The sequence below is a fragment of the Eptatretus burgeri genome, chromosome 13, assembly GCF_056783735.1.
Source record: "Eptatretus burgeri isolate ZD-2024b chromosome 13, Ebu_testis_v1, whole genome shotgun sequence".
NCBI classification, from domain to species: domain Eukaryota; kingdom Metazoa; phylum Chordata; class Myxini; order Myxiniformes; family Myxinidae; genus Eptatretus; species Eptatretus burgeri.
Window position 1 is genome coordinate 46,510,221 of NC_140973.1, and position 22,155 is coordinate 46,532,375.

The window sequence follows — 22,155 nt, forward strand, 5'->3', positions numbered from 1 at the left end:
TGACCGTTTTGTCTGACAGTGAGGACACTATTGTCCACAAATAAGTTCACACATTTACTACACAGCAGTGTTATTATATATATATATATATATATATATATATATATATATATATATATATATATATATATATATATACATACACACACACATATAATTCAAATAATATAGTGTTCAAATATATGATTAAATTATAAAACGATAAAGGTTTTAAAGGCTGTCGGAAAAGTTCCTAACAAACTTTTTTCGGAAGTTTACCGCCGTTTATTCACCGCCTTTTACACAACCTTGTTTAACACGTTAAATTAGCTCTTCATGTTTGTGTCCTTTATGACATCACTAAAAGCTACCATCTGCTCCCAAGGCTTCCCATAACCCTGATCGAGAGGCTAAAATGGGGTTGTGCAGCTTGCCCAACGGTGGTTCATTGGTTAACAAATGCCAAGACCACCAACTTTAAGAAGAATTGCTGCCTTTACCCCATAAAACCCTTTGCCTTTGGTTTCAAAACCTGAATCGCAAGGCAGCAACGGATTTGGATTCAGTTTCTTTCTGCTACTTGAACTGCCTACCACGGTCAATGAACACCATCTACCTGAAGCAACTGGTTTTAAGGTGCCAGTCATTTGCCCTTCACATTTATACCCATTAGTGAAGATCAGTGCGAGTCCAGACTGTCAGAGGTTGTTTGAAATGCTGAGCCATTGGAGATCCTCAATGTCACTCCACAGTCTACCATTCCATGGTGGCCAGTCCATGGCATGTGACATGAAGATGACCCCAAACATCAATTTCCAACCCTGTGGCATCAAGTATTGCAATCATTCAATTCTGCTCGCTTTTCGCATTTGTTCCTTATTCTTGAGGTCTGTTGTGTAGATTCACGACCAGGGTGGTGTAATAAATGGCTGTATTCTTTTTCACAAGTATGGCAGACTACTATTCTCTCCTACTGCAGTGGTCGTGAGTTTCAAAATAGTTCTCAAATGTTTGTTTATGCTAGTTTGTTGAGCGCACATGACCCTTTTGATGAAAAGTACACACATACTGGCCAAAACAGATATTCACTGTCTTAACGGCATCTTCTGAAATGTAATTTTTTTGTAGAAATGCAGTGGATTTTGAGTACCTTAAACTTTTATGCCTCATGGTGGCAATCTTCAAGGTCCACATAATCAGAAAATCATGTTTGGTTTGATGAACAGATATGGCTTCACTTTAACACTTAATCGTTGTTCTTTTCTTGAATAAATATCTTGAAAGGGAGATTTTAATGTTATTTGGTGCCCTTTTACGCTCGATTGCCCCCACCCCACCCAAAAAAACCGCTCGATTGCCCCCCCCAAAAAAAACGTTTCATTAGCCCCGCCCCTCCCATGACATCATCCTGACCTTGGGTTCCTTCATGTATGGTCTGACAGCACCTTCTACATAAAGATTTTGACTGTCGTAATCTGGGGATTCTTGATCAGAAAATTATTCGTCAAATTCAATTTCTGACGAGTCTGAAGCAAGTTGTGCGGCCATTATCCATTACGTGCTGACAATCTTTCCCTCTATTACGTCATAGTTACAGTTTATCTGGAATTTTTAGGGGCAGTACCCAATTTTTTTTAGGGGGCAGAATTTTAGGGGCAGTACCCTGGTTTACTTTTTTTTATTGTAACGCCTCAAAAAATTAGAATTAAAAATCACGTTCATTTCTTTGTTCATTAATTAAAATTAAATATAACCATAAAAAAAATATTATAATAAAAAAAACACATTCAGTTCTTTGTTTACGATTTAAAAATAAATATAATCATAAAAAATTCTTATTAAAAACCACGTTCATTTCTTTGTTTATTAATTAAAAATAAAGATAAATCACATCAAAAAGTTTTTAAATTTTTTTTCTGATTCTGTGAATCTTTAAGGATGGGCCATTACAAATCTAACTAACCAACCAACCAACACAGCCAATCAACCTACTGATCAAACAGATGACAACTTGTAAGATTCAGAAATTGTTACTCTACCAAGGTTTACAATCCAAAAAAAAAAGAAAAAAGAGCTGAATGATAATTTATAATTAATGGTAATCAAACCGGTTCTCCTGAATGCCACATGGAGCAGAGGCTTAGGCCTTGGGAAAGGAAGAAAAATCACTTGAGAGAACAGAGATGCAGATACTAATGGGAATCTCTCTGAAGGAAAGGAAGAGGAATGAGTACATTAGGAGGTGGGCAGGAATGAATGACATTAGCAAAAAGGCACACGAGGCACGTCTGATTTGGTTGAGGCATGTCCTCAGAAGGGAGGAGGGAGGAGTGGGTGTGCTGAGGCATGAAACTTTTGATATGGATACAGTTGGCAGGAAGATAAGGGGCAGACAAAAATTATGGTGGGAGGAGGTGCCGGAGAGGGACATTAGAGAAGTGGGGGTGCAGAGAAAATACGCTTGGGATGGAAGAGTGTAGAGAGAACTTATGTGGCTGACCCCATTAAAAGGTGAGATGAATTGGGGTCACTGAAGTAGTACTGTAGTAGTCATAGTAATTAGTAGCAGACGTACCCTCACTTCAGACTCTGCACACAGGCAAACATACTACCCCGGATCTTTGATGGAAAGATTGGTCACAAGGCACAACATGTGAAGAAGAAAGCGAAATACGTGTGTGACCATCATCTTCCTGCCATCTGATTCCCTCCTCATTGGGCCTGGATCTCACTTCATGCCACATGACAACAGAGGATTGCAATCCATGTCATAGGTTTGCTGTTCTGGGTGACCACCATCTTGCACTCCCTCTATTTTGGTTGATCAGTCACCTGCTCTTCACAGTATGTACAACAAATAATTTGACAATGAGTACAAATATTGACAATAAAGTTTTAGGACTACATTCATTTTGTGATATTGGAGTTACTGGAAACGACCAGGAGCTCTTTCATGATACAACACCATCTTTGTTTGTAAACAGAAGTTGAAACATCTTCAGTCCCAATGAGTTGTTCAGTCCAGGAACCAGGAAACGGTTGTAATCAAGAAGCAAAACCAGGTCATGCTTTCCCAAACACCCACAACCAACATTCACCATGCACCTGTGACATGTGAAGAAGCATTGCCAGCCGTGCAAAGGAAACTTTTCACTTGAAGGTCACCATTCTAAACAATCGTTAATTTGACCTTCCACCTCGCATGTTTTCAGCACATGGTTTCATGCATTTTCCATGTCCGTGATGAAATAAAATTGACCTGGAATTTCATTGCTTTGCCTCATAAATTACAAAGTATTGGTATGGTCGTGAGCCCCAGGGAGGATAAAGCACATCTACATAGATTACAGCTGGTTTTGCCTGAGTATTCTGTTTAGCTATAAGTATATAGCATATTCACATGGTTAGATATGCATTGTGAATGTTTGTTAGCGTTAATACATACATATTTTTTTCCCTTCTACACCCCGGGTTCGAAGCATTTCAAGCCAAAAACACACACGCCACGCCATTTTCACGTCATTCCTTTTCGCTCTGGCAGATAATCCTATGCAGCGTGCTCCACAGCCCTCCAGAAGGACATCATTGAGGCTTCCTTTCAACAGGAAGCCATCAATCTCAAAGTGGCAGATATGCACCAATTCTCACCCCATCCTCCTTCCAGAAGGATCCACTGCAAAGGCCCTATCCCACCAATCGAGCTCTGTTATTAAGCAAAGGTACGGGACCCAGCAAATCACCAGCAGTGAGGGTCACTTCGCCCTTATGACTTCTGCACCAATGAGGGTCCCAGAGGTTGTGAGTAAGGGGGGTTAAAGGCATAAAAGGGGGGAACATGGGGAAGGATGAGAGACATTTTTCTTCTGCACTTCAACACTTAATTGGACTTCAGGACCTTGAGCACTTTTTGTCACCTTTGGGAACTTTACGCACTTCTTTCTTTCCAAACATTTCATACTTCTTCACCACTGATATTCATTTCTTCCTTCCTCTTCCTCTTTCTCTTTCTACAGTTCACTCACTTTGCTTTGCTTCACTCACCTCCTTCACTCTTCCTTCTTTTTATGCCTTTCATCTCTCCTCACCACACGTACTTCTCCACACCAAGCCCTGCATGCCTTTGCCTCAGCCCAGTTCTCCAGCTAGCCACCTGGTCATGTTTAAGCTGTCCACCTCACCTAACCTCACTGGCAGGCACTCCTACCAAAGTTGCACAGTCCATTTTATCCAGCCAGATACATTTTGGGTGCCCCAGGAGATGGGGGTGCGAACGAAGAGGAGGAAGGAATCCGAGAGGGAGTGTGAAGGGAGCCATTCACAAACCATCAGATCATTTGGCGGCCGCAATCCAGCCAGGTTGTGGCAAGGTGTGTCGGGATACGCAAATGACCCCTCACTCACAACTACTTCTCTAATTATTCTTCTCTTCTAATTATTTCTCACCTCTTCTTCTCAACCATTTCCAATCTCTCACTTCTTCAGGTGTATGTCTTGGTGCCAATTGGCTACAGTGCCAAGTGATTGATCAAGTCATCCGATGGCACTGATGGCACGTAGGAGACAAGGGGAAATGTATATGTGTAGTCATGTTTGTATATAATTGTTGTATTGCCTGTGCTTGCTTTCCCACCATTTCTTGTTTCAATTATAACTACTTGTGTTTGACTGACATTTCTCACCTTGGTCGCTGATTAAACCCCATGTGGTATAAAGAACTGTGTCTTGACTTATCCTGTCCGGGTTTGGTCAGAGATCGCGCTCTTGGGGGTAATTAGCCCAAGCAGTTGATTGGCCTATGATAGACGATTGGGTGTGGTACATGACGTTGGTTTGCTCGGCCAATTGTCATCTGTTGTGCAGCAGCTGACACGGTTCCCCATCTGCTTCAATCGTCTTACAGGTATGGTAAACCGACACTGGGTGCGAGGATCCGACCAAAGGTGAGTGTTGTAGACAGCATCTGTGGTCTTTTTATAGGCGTCGACCTTTCGGAGTTATCTGATGTGACATCCATCACAGTATTATATGTGGAACTGTGTGTGTGTGTGTGATGAAGGAATTATAAACTTTGAATTTATCCTTTGCAAATAAAGTTTATTTAACATGGTTGATCAAGGTAAAATGAATGAAACGGGATGGACAGCATCACATGAGTATTCACATTATTGAATGCTGAAAGGGACCAAACAAGAGACCTTAACTGTGTTTAATCCACATGGTTGGAATACCCAAGAACCATATTGACCTTGGTCCCCACAGGCATGCCCAGTTTAAAGTTGTGCTTTCACCCCCATTTAAAAAATAAATTACTTACAAGATCGAGGCTCAAGAAAGAGCAAGGTTATCCAGTTCCATTAATAACCGACTTCTGGTGACATTAATGATCAGATTTCTCCAAACATCGCTATCCTGCACTGCTTCCCAAAGCTCTGGTAGAGACAGCTTGCTTGCAGCAATTACCCCATCCATCCAGCACATATAAGGTCTTCCTCTTCCAAAATCAATTTCCAACATGGTTGACTTCTCCAAACTTTTGGGTCTGCCTCTTCCTCCCCTTCCTTTAGCCATTTCCAGCATGGTTGATTTCTCCAGACTTTTGTTCTCTGCATGCATGATGTGTCAAAAGTTTGACAGTTTCTGTTTTCACATCAGCACAGCTAATGTACATGGTGGTCTAATTTCTTCAAACACTGATTTGCTTGTTGTTGCAGTCCATCGAACTTTTAACATTTGTCTCCAAAACCACATTTCAAATCCGTCAATCTTCTTCTTTTCTTTCTTTTTCACTGTCCATGATTCACATCCATACATTGCAACTGGAAATACCCAAGCATTCACCAGCATCCTCCTGGTTTGTGTTGTCACATCTTTGTCTTTCCAAGGCAAGGTTATGGGGGTAGAAATTGGCAACGGACTGACAGTGGGAGGAAAGTTTGAACACAAGCAAGGAAATAACTTAAAGGAAAAGAAGAGACAAAGAGGAGGGGAGGAAACAGTTGCCTGCAAGTAAGAGAATTGGCTTAGGAAGGTAAATAGAGGAGGTGGAGATGGGGAATAAGATGAGGTGGTACTTTACTGCCTGCCTGAAGTTTCTCTGACCTCTGGATTAACAATTGAATGAAGAATCAAAACTTTTCATTTTGACAAAAAAACCCCTGAAATTTACAGTTTTAGATTTCTTACCAGCAATCACTCGCTAATCCAGTTGGAGGTTATTGAAAACCGTCTTGAGGGTTCCCATCATGTATCGCCTTTTTGGCTGCTGGTTGCACCATTGGTTAGGGGCGTGGCTATGCCGCTGATGCAGTGCCCCTATTACCAGTACAGTGGTGCTCGTTTCGCTGACCTCGGAAGGATAACAGGCTGAGTCAACCCCCTGGACTTAATTCAACGACCAACGGCACTCAAACTCAGGACCCTCGGATCTCAAGCCACCACCCAAACCACTAAGCCAATGCCAGGCTGTCTTGAGGGTGAACAGCCTTGGAGATCCTAAAACAAGCAGAGCTCTGGTCTTTGTGTTATTTAAAAGAAAACTGAGTCTACAGATGATGATCATAAAACACGAGACTAGAATGTTTGCACAACTTTGCTGACTAATTGTCTCTCCCTCAATGGTCTTTATCGAAGTTTGCAGCGTGCCGCTAACCAGCGCAATGCCTCACCCATACCTTGGCCTGTAAGTGCCGAACATGGCAGTGCCACCCAAGCTCGACTGCACAACCTGCCCAACTCCAGCTCATCAAATATCTCGCCAATGTCTGCAGCATCAGGTAAGTCTTGCTTGTTGGCAAGCACCAGGAAAAAAGCATCATGAAGCCGTTCATCCATCGACAGTTTTTCTAAAGTTTTGCGGGCTATGGGGAGCAGTGACCGATCAGAACTATCAACGACAAAGACGATACCGTGGACATTGTTGCACAGTGTCCGTAAGTGAGACCACCCACCACCTACGTCCCACAGAGTAAACGAGGCTCCTTCATGGCATATGGCTTCGCAGCAGAATCCCACAGTAGGGACTGTAGGCCCAATGTGTCCATTCTTGATGCGATCCAACAGGCTGCTGCGACCCGCGCCACATACGCTCAGCATCAGAACGTGAGGACCCAGACTTGGACTGGCATGGGACTGCAAGCTCCCCATCAGGTGAGAACTAGTTCCTTGAGAGGAAGGCACAGAATAGTGTGACAAAATGGTGAAAACCCACTCTGTACATGGGTCTACATTCTTCATAGGACCAGTATTGAGGAGTCTCATCACTGGTACAATGACAAACATTCAGTTGTGAGGTTTGAATATTTGTGCAGTGCTAGGAAAAGCACAAGTGGTGCTTAAACAATATACATGAATCCAACAAACACAATGCATAATATGTACGACCACTGGAAAACTCATTTTTGTACTTGCAAAAAAAAAAAAAAAAAGTTCAAATAGATGTGTGATTGTTCAATTAGCAAGAGTTATTGGCTATGCAGTGGTGAGAGACTTCTAGTCACATCATCTGAAGGCGGACATAGCTGTCATAGAGAGGGTATGGTGTGAGAACAGCTACATTGATCACAGGCCTAGCTCACCTCAGCCATGAGGAGTGGTTGAAGGAGACAGGACTTTACACATAAGAAAGGAAGTGTTGTGAGGAGATTTGATTGAGATGTTACAAGATATTGAAGGGTATAGACCAAATAAGTGCAGAAAAGTTTTTCAACAGAATAGAGAGTGATAGGACCAGGGGCCATAGCTTGAGAGTAAAGGAGAGGAGAGTTAGGATGGTCGTAGGCCATGGGTCTTTCATTCAGAGTAGTTGATGCATGGAATAGTCTCCCTGGAAAGGTAGTTACAGCCGAATCAGAAGATAGTTTTTAAATTGAGTTTGATAGGTATCTAGAAATAATGGGGACAGGGGGTGTCTTTCAATATTGGCACAACTGTGCAGGCTTGATGGGCCCAATCACCTCCTCCTGCATCAAAGTTCCTTGTATATCCTTGTAAGCCAAACCAAAACATGTGCAAAGTTTCATTTCCTCCTCACTTTTATATAATGAACACAGTCACAAACTCTCATGGGAGTGGAAGGTGAAACTTGGGCAGAAGCAAAAATGGAACAAAAAATATATATTGAAGAGTAGGGTGAAGTAGCAGAGAAAAACCTGATAATCTGGAAACATGGAATGAGGTGGACATTGACGGGGGTAGAAAGATCATGGTTGTGAATGGGGGATGACCTGAGGTGGTGTTTCATTTGTTCACATGCAACACAAGGCTACGGGGAAGCAGCATTTGCTGAAGGTATGGCTGTGTCGCTGATGCAGTGCCCTCTACTGATAAGGGCAGGAATTTATTCAGGGTGCCGGTAATAGCTCACCTACTCTTCGCGAAGGACACAGTGGGATCTTTAACATCCACCAATGAATGTTAGCAGACAGAACGCCTGGTTTAACGTCCATCCGAGGAACGGCACACGCATTGATGAATAACCCTGCCTGTGAAACACCGGGATGACAGTTTATAGCTGGGTCAGGATTCAAACCCAGGCAAGACAGCCGAGAGGCGAGTGTGTGTACCTCTAGGTCATTTTGTCAGCCCGGAGGTGGTGGTGACCAGCTGTCTTGACTCCCTGGAAGGAAGAATGAGATTGAAGAGAATGTGGAGGTTAGTTTGAAGAGAATGTGGAATGTAAAAAAAAAAAGAGGAACGAATGAGTGGAGGTTAGCAGGGATCCTGGATTTTGGGAGTTTCACCAGGAGGGAGTGGATGGTGGATCGTGTGCACCTGCAGAAACCTTTGGAGGACAGAGCATGCAAAGTGCAGAGGGAACAAGACCAGAAAGGAGGTGATAGAAGACAGAGAGACCAATGACCTGTCTGAAATTATACCAAGCATCGTTATTACCTCTACCACTGAAGATGGGTGGAAGTTATGTTTTCATGCCTGTTTTTTATTTGCCTGTCTGTCTGTCTGTCTGAATGTCTGTGCAGGATATTTCAAAAAGTTATGGACATATTCGAACAAAACTTTGTGGACAGGTTGTGTGTGTGTGACAAGTACAAATTGCTTTGATTTTGGTGAAGATCCAGATCCAGATAAGAGAATTTTTTTTCTAAAGGGATTCTTCACCATTGAGAGATAGCGCCAAACATTATATATCACATTATACAGGGTGGGGCATTTATATCGACACACGTGTCATCATTTTGGCGTGAAGTGGCTGGCGTAGCTAAAGGCCCAGTCACACCTTGACGTTTTAGCCAGCTTATGCCGATTTTTGAAAAATTTGTCTAAAACGCTGGTACACGTCGAATACGTTATGGGTAAGTTTTGGAAACATTGAGAGCACGCTGAAAAACACTGCCATACGTCGTAGTACGCTGGCTTTCATCGTTGTACTTTGTGGTTGTCCTCAAATTTTAGCATGCTTGAAATTTTACGACTTATGCCAGCGGATGACTCAAGTTCCATGACGCTGGCCATAAGTTGTAGGCACGTTATGCGATCGTTGACACACATTGACACACGTTACTTGTAAGTTACTCATTAGTCGAAACACGTCGAGGTAATGTTTAGCGTACCCGAAACTTATTTCTAACCTATGAGTAACGTGTTGTAGGCACGTTACGCGATCGTTGACACACGTCCACACACGTTACTTGTAAGGTACTCATAAGTCGAAACACGTCAATGTAATGGTTAGCGTCAGTGTTCCAGACTCCCTGGTTTTTTTTTTTTTTTTTTTCTTCGGTATGACGGTGATGTTGACACTTCGATTTCTGGTGCAGTTATGATTTAAATCGTTGAGCGGCAGCCTATTAATTATATTATATTATAACCACACTAGAAATCGAAGTGTCAACATCACCATCATACCGAAGAAAAAAAAATACCCCCAAGAGGGAGTGCCGGTCATCTCTGCCAGAGGTCAAAAGTAACTCTGTGCCAGACTGGAATAGGGGCAGTTCATGAAGTACGTACGCTCTACTTCCGGGTTTCAAAACCACCCACCCCCTTCTGTATGCAGGCGAGTGACCACCCACCCACCCCTCTCTGTATGCAGGCTAGTGACCACCCACCCACCCCTCTCTGTATGCAGGCTAGTGACCAACCACCCACCCCCTTCTGTATGCAGGCGAGTGACCACCCACCCACCCCTCTCTGTATGCAGGCTAGTGACCACCCACCCGTCCCCCTCTGTATGCAAGCTAGTGACCACCCACCACCCCCTGTATGCAGGCTAGTGACCACCCACCACCCCCTGTATGCAGGCTAGTGACCACCCACCACCCCCCCCAGTATGCAGGCGAGTGACCACCCACCCACCCCTCTCTGTATGCAGGCTAGTGACCCCCCACCCGTCCCCCTCTGTATGCAAGCTAGTGACCACCCACCACCCCCCCCTGTATGCAGGCTAGTGACCACCCACCACCCCCCCCCCCAGTATGCAGGCTAGTGACCACCCACCCACCCCCCTCATACATCGCTAATCGCTTGCAAAGCCAGCAGTTCCTTATGAACCGATGTTTGTAAGCCATGACGATACAGTCCCTAGCGGTGCAATTTACCTTTTTCTTTTGATATCACAGCACGTGTCATTTTTGAAAATAAAAGTACAAATTGACATTCAAAACAATGTTAATGTCATAAATGAAAGTAAGTGTGAATATAAACTTGTGTTCCATTGTTTTAGTAAAATCTGACAAAAGCTTCAAATGTAATAATTGTCTCGGAGAGTTCCGGTTCTTAAGTTAATACTTTTTTTTTTGTATGTACGTACTTTATGAACGGCCCATACGGGGAATCAGAATGAAGTTTGAAGGGCTATAAAATCGGAACGAGAGTAAATTTCAAAAAAATGGCTCTTGTTGTTCTAGATAATAGTCCATAGTATCTGAATCACTAATAACATTTGATCTCTCTTGATAAATGAGGGAGGAGATACGATTTGAAATCGACGATTTTCGCAACTTTGACAGCCTCGTGACGTTGACCTCGACCTTGGACGACCTTGAAAGTTATATCGTTGTGCATGTCTCATCGACCTGTATCCATTCCACTGTTGGTTATTTGTCTCCACTCAGTTTGATTGTGGACGGACGGACGGTCGGACGGACGGACGTACGGACGCACGGACAGACTTCAAGACTGGGGTTTTTAGGTCATCTCTACTGAGATGATAGAGATAACCTAAAAACCAGGGAGTCTGGAACACTGACGCTAACCATTACATTGACGTGTTTCGACTTATGAGTAACTTACAAGTAACTTTTGTCGACGTGTGCCAACGATCGCATATCGTGTGTACAACTTATTCCCATCGCATGTGGAACGTGTGTCATACGGCAAGTACGTCGTAAAATGTTTAACACGTTTAAAAGTACAAGACGTACTCCACTTACTACGACGTATGATAGCGTACCTTAGCGTTCTATTCACGCATACCAAACGTACCCATACCGTATTCGACGTGCTCCAGCGTTTTAGACGCATTTTTCAGAGGTCGGCATACGCTGGCAAGATCGCCAAGGTGTGACTGCGATGTTGACACTTCCATTTCTTCGGCGGTTATGATTTGAATCATTGTGCGGCAGCCTTTTAATAGGCTACGTCACGTGATCGTCGGCGATACGTGCAGCGCGCTATGCATAAGTTAGACTGTCGTTGGGCATAGGTTGTGAACGCCGACAACAGGCTAAGCATTCGTTGGTATAAGTTATCTATAAGACAACGAAACCTTCTGTGTCTGTTACTAATATGTTATGCATACAACCAACTCGTTATGAATACGTCCGAATCTTTAAAAAAACATCAAAAGTTCAGCGTAAGCCAGCGTTTTACATACATTTTGATACATTGGCATTGCTGGCAAAAACGACAAGGTGTGACTGGGCCTTAATATTTGTTCACCAGTGTTGCAAGTGATGCCTGAAAGTTTTGAATGGTGGAACACTAAGACCTACACATTCACCTGAATGTATCGAAGAATTGAAGGCAAACATCACTGCAACCATCGACACTATTGCTCAAAACACATTGCAAGCAGTAATGAACAATACGCTCATTTCGTTGTCGGGAATACAATTACAATGGGGCTCATTTGTCAGATGTACATTTCTTAAGTAACTGTACTGTGTATCAGCACAATCTCTGATCTGTGTGCTTTCCAACCATATGCTGTACACAGTATTTATGATGTTTTTTTTTTTTTACAACACTAATAAATGTGTCACGTATAAATGCCACACCCTGGGTTTCAAAAACTTGACGGATTATGACGAAACTTGGTGGATGAGTTGGTTCGGTGACATGAACGATTTTGGTGCAGATCCGGATTATCTGTCTGTCTGTGAGCTGAAAACTGAAATGTCCACCTCGTTAAAAATGAATAATGAATGGGGATCTGGCCTAGCAGTGGGATACAAAATCTTACTATTCTTACAATCACCAATCTCAATCTAACCCAGAATCGTCGACATTGGGACCCTTAATCTTAAAGACATTCCTTACTCCTGCAGTCCTGATTCGTGATACAATGTTGTCTTTTCCCAGATTGCCACACTGCCCACACCCCCTCCTACCTTTCCTATTCCTACCACACCTGTACACATCTTGTTACCTTCCGGGTAGGGGGAGAAGGGATGTCTGCAACACGTGTACTCACATGGCCAACACGACGAGCAGGGCATGACCCCGGCACCACCATGACGTGTTACATCGGAAAGCATCGTGTCTCGCCAGCTCGTGCCTCCGTAGGTTGTCTCGCCATGTCGTGCCTCCGTAGATTCACCTCCGCACGTCCTTGTACGTCTGGGTCCGACCTTGGGGAACTCGTGATTGTGAGCAGGACACGTTTAACTGTTTATAATCCCCTCTCTGCCCCACCAGAAATGTCCGCACGACACGTAGAGCATAACAACCACACTACCTTTTATCGCAGGTTGGAAAGTTAAAGTAGTTGAACTGGTTAGTTTGGATGTCAATTATCCGATCATGCTTGAAAAGGTCTTGTGTTGAGTTGAGCTCACCTTTGCGCACGGATTGCCTCTGGTGGACCACAGTGCGTCCGTGCGGAGCTGCGGGTGAATGGCGTACGTTCCTGCCAACCAAGCTCACTGCCGGCCCATTGTGATCGTCGCAGAGTTCGTGAGCTGGCTCATCCTGTCTATCTTTTCACATGATGGAGGTGGAACTCGTGGAGCAACGTCATCATGTTGACGTTGCCGTGAGATAATTTTTCGATGGCACGTTAGTTGTGCTTTTGGGACAAGGTTCACTCTTGGGTCGTTGGGGCTGAGTTGATTTTTCAGGTGTCATGCAAGGCATCAGTGCAGTTGCGATTTTGATAAAATGAGATTTCCACTAAATAACTGGGATTTCATGGAGAAGTGCAAATCAGAAAGAAATGAGAGGAGGAGGGAGGAGGGCATGTGCAGAGCAAAAGGGTGTAAGGGGTGGTGAGGGACTCCTTTTTTGTGTGTGCATGGTCGAGGCTCGTGGAAGAGCTAGAACACTGAATGGATCAGGACGTAACAGGACAAGATGAACAGTGGGGAGTGGTAGAGGAGTAGGAAACAAACAACAGCAAAACCGAAGGCCAACATGGAAGGAGACTTGGACAAACAATGGATGTGGGGAGGAATGGGGCCAGGAAAGGTCGCATGGGGTGGACAAGATGGATACAGAAGGAAACTCACAGGAGGGAAAACTGGAAATTTGGAAGGAGGAGGGCTTGGGGTGGGGTGTTCGGGTTAGCATAGGTAGAATAGATCATGGTTTTGGGTTGGGGACAATCTGAGATGGTGATGAACAGCTGTCTTGAAGGCCTGGAGGGAAGGATGACATTGAAGAGGATGTGGAAGTTGGTTCTACAGAGGGGGGAAAAGAGGAACAAATGAGAGGAGGTGAGCAGTGATCCTGGATTTGGGTAGTTTCATCAGAAGGGGGTTGAAGGTGGAATGTGTGTCCCCAGCAGAAACCTTGGGAGGTGGGGTGGGGGTGAAGGACAAAACACACAAAGAGCAGAAGGTGCAAGACCAGAAAGATGGTGGAAGACCTGAGAGAGACCATCGACCTGTCTGCAATGGCGAAGTGACAGACCTATAGACTCAGCTTCATTGCGGGACATTCCAATGATCTTGAAGGCCTTTAGAGTGTCCACTCTGAGTGCGGGAGGTGAGTGGTTTAAACTGGCCGGTCCTACCAAAGATTTTAAAATGGTACGTGCTACTTCCTTACTGGAGGATCAGAATTTAACTGATTTGTTTGTCGTGGTGGGAGCAGCCAAAGGTCATGTGTCTGTACATTATACCATGTGGAGGGCGGTGTGTTAATATTTTTATTCTTCTTGTTAAATGGCCAAAAAATATTCCCACATTCTTGTGTGGTTGGCCAGGGGAAGCTTGGCCAAATTCATTCACGAACCAGCTGGCCAGAACTGACATTTGACGAAGGTTAGGGCAGAAATTTGGAATTTGTGCATGGTTCCGGCAACAGCTCATTTACTCTTTGCGAAGGACTGACTTCATGGGATATTTAACGTCCACCAACTATTGCCGACATGCTTCGTTTAACGTCCATCTGAGGGTTTGGAGTGGAGATAACGTCCATCATCCATTCATTGATTAATCGCCCTGCCTGTGAAACATTGGGATGACAGTTTAGAGCTGGGTTGGAATTCAAACTCAGGTTCGACAGTTTCGAGCTGGGTTGGATTCAAACCCAGGCTCAAGAGTTTAGAGCTGGGTTGGGATTTTTGTGTTTCAGAACACAGTCTATATTTCCTTTGAAGCTCAATTTGTCTGTCTCGCTATTTCCCAGCGTTGAGAGGGCGAGCAACACATTTGATTGGTCGAGGTGGCATAACATGGCGGCGTAATATTTTGTCTAAGTACGACTAAACTGAAGGGTTTTGGAAGTCCCTAACAAGCTATTTATGTTCTACAGTGTTCAGGTATACAATTCATTTGAAATAAAATAAAGGTTTAAGAGGTAGGAATTTAAAAAAAAACACAAAAAGAAACGTTTTTTGGAAGTTTACCACCGCTTATGCACTGTCTTTTACACCACCTTATTTAACACATTGTATTACTTATTCGTGCCTGTTGTTTGTGTCCTCGAGAATGCACCTAAAACAGTAAGTTTCCTGTTTGGAATGATTTTCGATTTTGTTTGAATGCCAGGCAGACAGACTGAACCAATCGCCTTCCTCCTCTGTGCGCATGCGCACTCGGGATGACATTCCCTACAATTTGCCAAATTCAGAGCCAAAGTACTGCTCAGCTGCAGGTTCGTGATCCGATTCATGTTCTACAGTATTCAAAATATATAGTTAAATTTAAATTCAGTAGTTCCTCGATCACTGACTGATTGGTGTCTTCAGATAGAACGACAAACAAAGTGAACCAATACGTGAGTTTTGAAATGACGGAATCTGCCCCAGAATGCATGTACAGATATCCTGAGCAACGGGGGTCATAAGGCCAGCTGAATGTATTGTTGCAGTTCTGGGAACCGCATGCATCCAACATATAGGCTCCCAAGACAGTTATTCCATTATTATATGTGTAGATAGTCCCTTCCCTTTTGTCTCGCGGGACAACAGGGGCGTGCGTTGCGATGATCTCATCACGAGGTTTACTTACATCATTTCTTCTTCATTTAATTTCTAACGTCATTTCTACCCTTCTTTTCTGATTATTCCTGAGGTAAATCTGAGCCACGTGCACCCTGCGCTGAGATGGGTCCTCAGCAAAGGCCAAACAGGCACAACACCCACACCCTCCGTAGAAAACACAACCTGCAAAACGCACTCACAGTAGTAATTTCCACCCGATGGTGTTTTCCATAACACAGGAAACACACCCACCATGACGCCCACACTGCACCGAATGTGTACCGAGGCCGATAATAGCAAGACAACATCCCGCCACGTTGTGCATGATACGAGCAGCACGTACTTTTAAACTCATTGCTGGACTATGTATCTCGATTTCGTCCCGCGCACACGATATCAGGTTTATCACGATTCCGATATCAGGTTTCGTCCTGCGCACACGATAGCAGAATCACCCGAGCGCTGGCCATGTGCGTAATGGCGGATCCATGCACACTGTACGGAACGTGCTCGAAGGCAGACCCGTGCGCCGCTCGCGACTTTGTTATCATACAGAGCCAGGCACGAATGGACATGTCATACTGTCTGTGCATGGGTTCGCCATAACATCGTATCTTCAGTCCTCACGGACGGCAAACATCCCGCCGCCTCTGGCCAGCGAAGCTGCGATCGGGTGGGGGGATGTTGTACAGCTTGGGCCACGTTGGCACACACGGAGCTGGCGCGTTGGACAGCGCTGGCCGGGGGTGCCCGAGCGGGCGTGCAAGGCCGACGCTGCCCTCGGCCAGTCATTAAGGGCACGGCCCGGGGGTTCTTGCAAGATGATGCATGGCACGGAGTTCGGTGTGGGCGATTCGTATCATGTCGTAGGGTTGGAGCGAGATGGTCCCACAGCTCGGGGTCGCCTTGCCGGAAATGGAGTGTTGCAGTTTCTGGCCATCGCGGCCGGGCCACGCAGGGGGTCGGGGCCGATCAGAGCGCCCGATTCGGGTGACGACACCGAGTTTCGGGGTGGCCCTCCACCCCGCGCTGCGGGGCCTATAAAGGTCCAAGAGGACTCCTCCTCTCTCTGCTGCTGCCCTGCCTCGTCTTTCGCTCAACCTTGACCTCGACTCCGCCTTCTGTCGACATCACTGGGTTAATCCTCTTCTCTGCCCACATGACGCTGACTCCACCCTCCCAACTCAAGCCCCTCCGACACGCCCACGGTCTCGATGCGAGCTGCCCAAAGCGACAGATGATGCGCCAGCTCTCAGTTGGGGTACTGCACCACGGAGCACTCCCCCCAAACATATTGGTTGTGCGTTCAGGTACCGCGTATCAGTTATACAAAGGTACCGACCGAGAGACCATAGCCTCAAGTCCTCTCCTGTCTTTCCTCAATCCCTCTTCATCGGGTTTTCTGTGTGTGTACGTGTGTGTACGTGTGTGTGTGTGTGTGTGTGTGTGTGTGTGTGTGTGTGTGTGTGTGTGTGTGTGTGTGTGTGTGTGTGTGTCCTGGCGCCTGTCTATGTAAGTAAGCCTGCAGAAGATCGTTATTCTTTTCGGGTTAGGTCTGCTCTGTGTCCGCTTTTATAAGTTGCTTGTTTATTGCTGCACCACACCTCTCTCCCCAATCTCTGCACAACACACCCCAATAAATCTTGATCATGCCACATACCTTTCCTCACCCATTATAATAAATTATTATGAGAAATGTTCCCAGCTCGTTTTTGTCTTTTCTTCCATTGATCCAACATGGTCCGAATCCTTGCTTAGCCGGGACTTTATTCCCAACAACCCGTTCCTTTTAGCCGGTACGTCCTTGGCAGTGTCGCTCGGCTACATCCGATCTGGTAAAGTGATCTGGTCCGGTAGAGTGATCCGGTTCGGAAAAGGCGTACCGAGGGCGTGTTCCCCAGTAATTAAACCACGTGGTTATATTTAGGTCACCAGATTAACTAGACGGAGGACCCTAAGTCACATGGTTGAGTTATTGGCGTCCACGGTCGGTTAAGTGACCCGCCGCGTCACCCATTTATCCGTGTGCGATGGCCTACAATTCCGGGGAGTCTGGTGGGAACCGAGATAGCTTCCCCCACCTCTTGGTGTTCTCACCCGACCCCTGGCCCGCAACAGTATAGCGCTTGCCAGATAAAGAGTGTAACCTAAAATAGCTCACAAAGCTCCTAAAAGAAGCAGAAAATACTTGGAAACATGCCTGCGAGAAAGGGCCATGCTTCTGTACAGCGAAAGAGATTGAGAACTTTCTGAACTCGCCAAAAGGGTCGCCGTACTGCATCCTACCGAGGTTGTGGACCAGTGCAAGGCAGAAAGGTTTGTAGATGGGCACATTCTACCCAAACCTTTGACCATCGCTGCCAATGAGTGGACTTTGACCCTTGCAGGATTATCTCATGTGAACCTGGCATACTTGGTGATTTATTTAATAGACATCTTGAATTGGAAAGATGATGCCACCATGACCAACATTCAGATAGACTTCCCAGAAGAAGACACCATATCTGGTCTGTGTCTTCCTCCTCCTCCTCCTCCTCCTCCTCCTCCTCATTTGTGTGCAGCACAAGGCTGCAGGTAGCATCATTGACTCAGGGCATGGCTGTGCCGCTGATGCAACCGCCCCTGGTGTTAATTCAACAGCCAAGAGGGGCTGAAACTGAGGATCCCAAAATGCCAAGCCAGCCACCCAAACCACAAAGCCAACTCTTGGCTTGTCTGGGCGCTTCTCAACACTAATGGGATGGTCATATCTGTGGCATGTTAATGCACAGGGTAAGTTTAAAATGATATTTACTATCAATGATGCTTGAGATAAGGTAGGGAGGAGGATGGTATGATGTGGATGTGCTGTTAGCGCCGTTATAAATTGAAGTGAGGGGGTGTTCTGCCCAGAAATTTAAGTGAGGGGGTATTCGACCCAGAAATTCAACTTGGGGAGGGTGTCGGGGGATATATGATAGTTTACAGCTCGTGTTCCAAGGGGGTCTTCGGGGGTGGGTGGGGGGTGTAAGGAAATCCCCAATCGGCGTTATTGGTTACCTGGGTGAGGTGTACCAAGAGTTAAAACAAACAGTTGGATATCAATTAATTTATCGGCGAATAATGTTATAATTAGATCAATGAACTGAGGTCAATGAGATGACAAATGAAGCAGTTGAATGCAGACTGCAGAGCAATGAGTTAGGAAACCCGTCGTTGTGGATCGTTTTAAAATGAAGAATCACGTGAACACACACACACACACACACACACACACACACACACACACACACACACACACACACACACACACACACACGCACGCACGCACGCACGCACGCACACACACACGCACGCACGCACACGCACGCACACACACACACACACACACACACACACACACACACAAATACACATATACACACACATGAAAGGACTCATTGGCATTACGACGTCATTTGAAAAGTCCGGTATTGACATCCACATCGCACTGAATAGTTTGTGGTTATAATAATTTTTACTCCCGGTAGTTGTGCCCTACAAACCCCTACCATAAACTATTTATACACCTTAACATGGAGTTTGTCCAAGGTGGAAAACCCGCTTGGGGAGAGGGGAAAATGAAGTTGCTATAACCCCCGTGGAGTAACCCCGAGTCCCCCTGACAAGTTTATTTGAGATTGGATAAAAAACGACCGAATGTATCGCGGACAGACAGACAGACACCAAATTGCGTATTTTAGTATGATGATCGAGCACAGACAAACAACGCTGGGAAGGCAATGACAAACCACCGAGTGTAACACTCACCAAGAGACTGCTTTGGCAGCACCTTCGCTGCTCTAACAGGTATGAAATATTAAATGAAAACACATATTAACCCACACGAGATGTTTGAAATTCGAGAATAGAAAACTAAACTTTCAATCATTAGTTATTTAATTTAACTTGCCCTTGCCCAAGAAGCAGCAAGGTAACCCAACAGACAGCAAGTCAACCCACCCGGTTAACCCAGAGCTAAATGTATATCGGCAGCAAGGTAACACAGTTAGACACTCACCCCACAATTCGAAGCTTCCCCGGGTGGTACAAACAAAGCACGAAGTTTCCCCCTCGATTCATGCCCCAACTTGCTGTCCCTCCATTCGGCCACAACTCGCGAGTCACGCCTTTGCCTCGGGACATGGCAACGAGACACGTGATTCTTCATTTTAAAAGGATCCACAACGACGGGTTCCTGACACATTGCTCTGCAATCTGCATTCAACCGCTTCATTTGTCATCTCATTGACCTCAGTTCATTGATCTAATGATAACATTATTCGCCGATAAATTAATTCATATCCAACTGTTTGTTTTAACTCTCGGTACACCTCACCCAGGAAACCAATAACGCCGATTGGGGATTTCCGTACACCTCCTCCTACACCCCCGAACACCCTCTTCGAGCACGAGCAGTAAACTATCAGATATCACCAACACCCTCCCCAAGTTAAGTTTCTGGGTTGAACACCCCCTCACTTAAATTTCTGGGAAAAACAACTCCTCAATTAAATTTCTGGGTCGAACACCCCCTCACTTAAATTTCTGGGTAAAACACCCCTCACTTAAATTTCTGAGTGAAGCACCCCCAAACTTAAATTTCTGGGGAAAACACCCCCAAACTTAAATATCTGGGAAAAGAAACCCCGAACTTAAATTTCTGGGTAAAACACACCCTGACTTGAAATCCTGGGTAAAACAAACCCTTATTTAAATTTCTGGGTAAAAACCACCTCACTCAAATTTCTGAGTAAAACACCCCCGAACTTAAATTTCTGGGTAAAACACCCCCAAACTTGAATTTCTGGGTAAAACACCCCCGAACTTGAATTTCTGGGTAAAACACCCCCAAACTCGAATTTCTGGGTAAAACACCCCCGAACTTAAATTTCTGGGGAAAACACCCCTTGACTTAAATTTCTGAGGAAAACACCCCTGAATTTAAAATTCTGGGTAAAACGCCCCCAACTTAAATTTCTGGGGAAAACACCCCCCCCAACTTAAATTTCTGGGAAGAACACCCCCCTCACTTATATTTCTGTGTAAAACACCCCCTCACTTCAATTTCGAGGGAAAACACCTCCTAATTTAAATTTCTGGGGAAAACACACCTGAACTTAAATTTCTGGGTAAAAGACCCCAACTTAAATTTCTGGGGAAAACACCCCCTAACTTAAATTTCTGGAAAAAACACCCCCGAACTTAAATTTCTGGGAAGAACACCCCCCTCACTTAAATTTCTGGGTAAAACACCCCCTTATTTAAATTTCTGTGTAAAACACCCCCTCACATAAATTTCTGGGAAAAACACCCCCTCACTTCAATTTCTGGGTAAAACACCCCTCAACGTAAATTTCTGGGTAAAACATCCCCAAACATAAATTTCGTGGTAAAACACCCCCAAACTTAAATTTCTGAGTGAAACACCCCCAAACTTAAATTTCTGGGTAAAACATGCCGCAAACTTAAATTTCTGGGTAAAACACCCCCAAACTTAAATTTCTGGGTAAAACAACACCTCACTTGAATTTCTGGGTCAAACACCACCTCACTTTAATTTCTGGTTAAAACACCCCAGAACTTAAATTTCTGGGGAACACACCCGCGAACTTAAATTTCTGGGGAAAACACGCGCGAACTTAACTTTCTGGGTGGAAGACCCCCCTCACTGTAATTTCTGGGAAAGACACCTCCTCACTTGAATTTCTGGGTAAAACTGCCCCAAACATAAATTTCTGGGTAAAACACCCCCTCACTTGAATTTCTCATTAAAAAAACCCCGAACTGAAATTTCTGGTCAAAACACCCCCGAACTTGAATTTCTGGGTAAAACACCCCCAACTTAAATTTCTGGGTAAAACACCCCCAAACTTAAATTTATGGGTAAAACACCCCATCACTTAAATTACTGGGTAAAACACCCCCAAACTTAAATTTTGGGGAAAAACACCGCCGAACTGAAATTTCTTGTCAAAACACCCCTCACTTCAATTTCTGGGTAAAATACCCCCAAACTTAAATTTCTGGGTCAAGCACCCCCTCACTTAAATTTCTGGGCAAAACACCCCCCAACTTAAATTTCAGGGTCAAGCACCCCCTCACTTAAATTTCTGGGTAAAACACCCCCTCACTGAAATTTCTGGGTAAAACACCCCCCAACTTAAATTTCTGGGTAAAACACCCCCTCACTAAATTACTGGGTAAAACACTCCCTCACTTCAATGTCTGGGTAAAATACCCCCCAACTTAAATTTCTGGGTAAAACACCCCCAAACTTAAATTTCTGGGTAAAACACCCCCTCACTGAAATTTCTGGGTAATACACCCCCAAACTTAAATTTCTGGGTAAAACACCCCCTCACTTAAATTTCTGAGGAAAACACCCCTGAACTTAAATTTATGAGGAAAACACTCCCAAACTTAAATTTCTGAGTAAAACACCCCCAAACATAAATTTCTGGGTCAAACATCCCCGACCTAAAATTTCTGGCGAAAACATCCCCTGAATTAAATTTCGGGGTAAAATACCCCCGAACTTTAATTTCTGGGTAAAA

At 44.7% G+C, this 22,155-nt stretch overlaps 2 protein-coding genes across 7 annotated transcripts in view; one reads left to right on the top strand and one right to left on the bottom strand.

Moving 5' to 3' along the window:
• The window catches only part of LOC147014399 (cyclin-dependent kinase-like 1), a 50,142-nt gene extending 45,373 nt beyond the window's left edge, over window positions 1–4,769 (top strand). The window contains exons 9-10 of one of the 3 annotated variants that reach the window (XR_015050752.1): window positions 2,579–2,823; window positions 2,964–4,769. Coding sequence is in view for 2 of the 3 variants with exons in the window: in XM_085852311.1 (XP_085708437.1) it covers window positions 2,579–2,683 (105 nt within the window). In the remaining variant the exon portion in view is untranslated. Of the gene's footprint in view, window positions 1–2,578 lie in introns of all 3 variants that reach the window. The other 2 variants (XM_085852312.1, XM_085852311.1) reach the window with 2 other exon arrangements.
• A 283-nt stretch (window positions 4,770–5,052) lies between these two features.
• LOC147014401 (uncharacterized) lies at window positions 5,053–19,770 on the bottom strand. Of its 4 annotated transcripts, none has more exons than XM_085852318.1 (5): window positions 19,620–19,770; window positions 12,629–12,785; window positions 8,541–8,593; window positions 8,342–8,459; window positions 5,053–7,139 (listed from the first exon to the last, which is right to left on the bottom strand). In XM_085852318.1, exons 4-5 carry the CDS (start codon window positions 8,421–8,423, stop codon window positions 6,601–6,603), a joined length of 621 nt encoding a protein of 206 aa, XP_085708444.1. In that variant the 5' UTR covers window positions 8,424–8,459; window positions 8,541–8,593; window positions 12,629–12,785; window positions 19,620–19,770; the 3' UTR covers window positions 5,053–6,600. The 4 variants fall into 4 exon arrangements, with proteins under 4 accessions (XP_085708444.1, XP_085708445.1, XP_085708443.1 ...); XM_085852319.1 differs by having other exon boundaries at window positions 12,629–12,794; window positions 19,620–19,641; XM_085852317.1 differs by lacking the exon at window positions 19,620–19,770 and adding an exon at window positions 12,993–18,115.
• Between the last annotated feature and the right edge of the window lie 2,385 nt (window positions 19,771–22,155).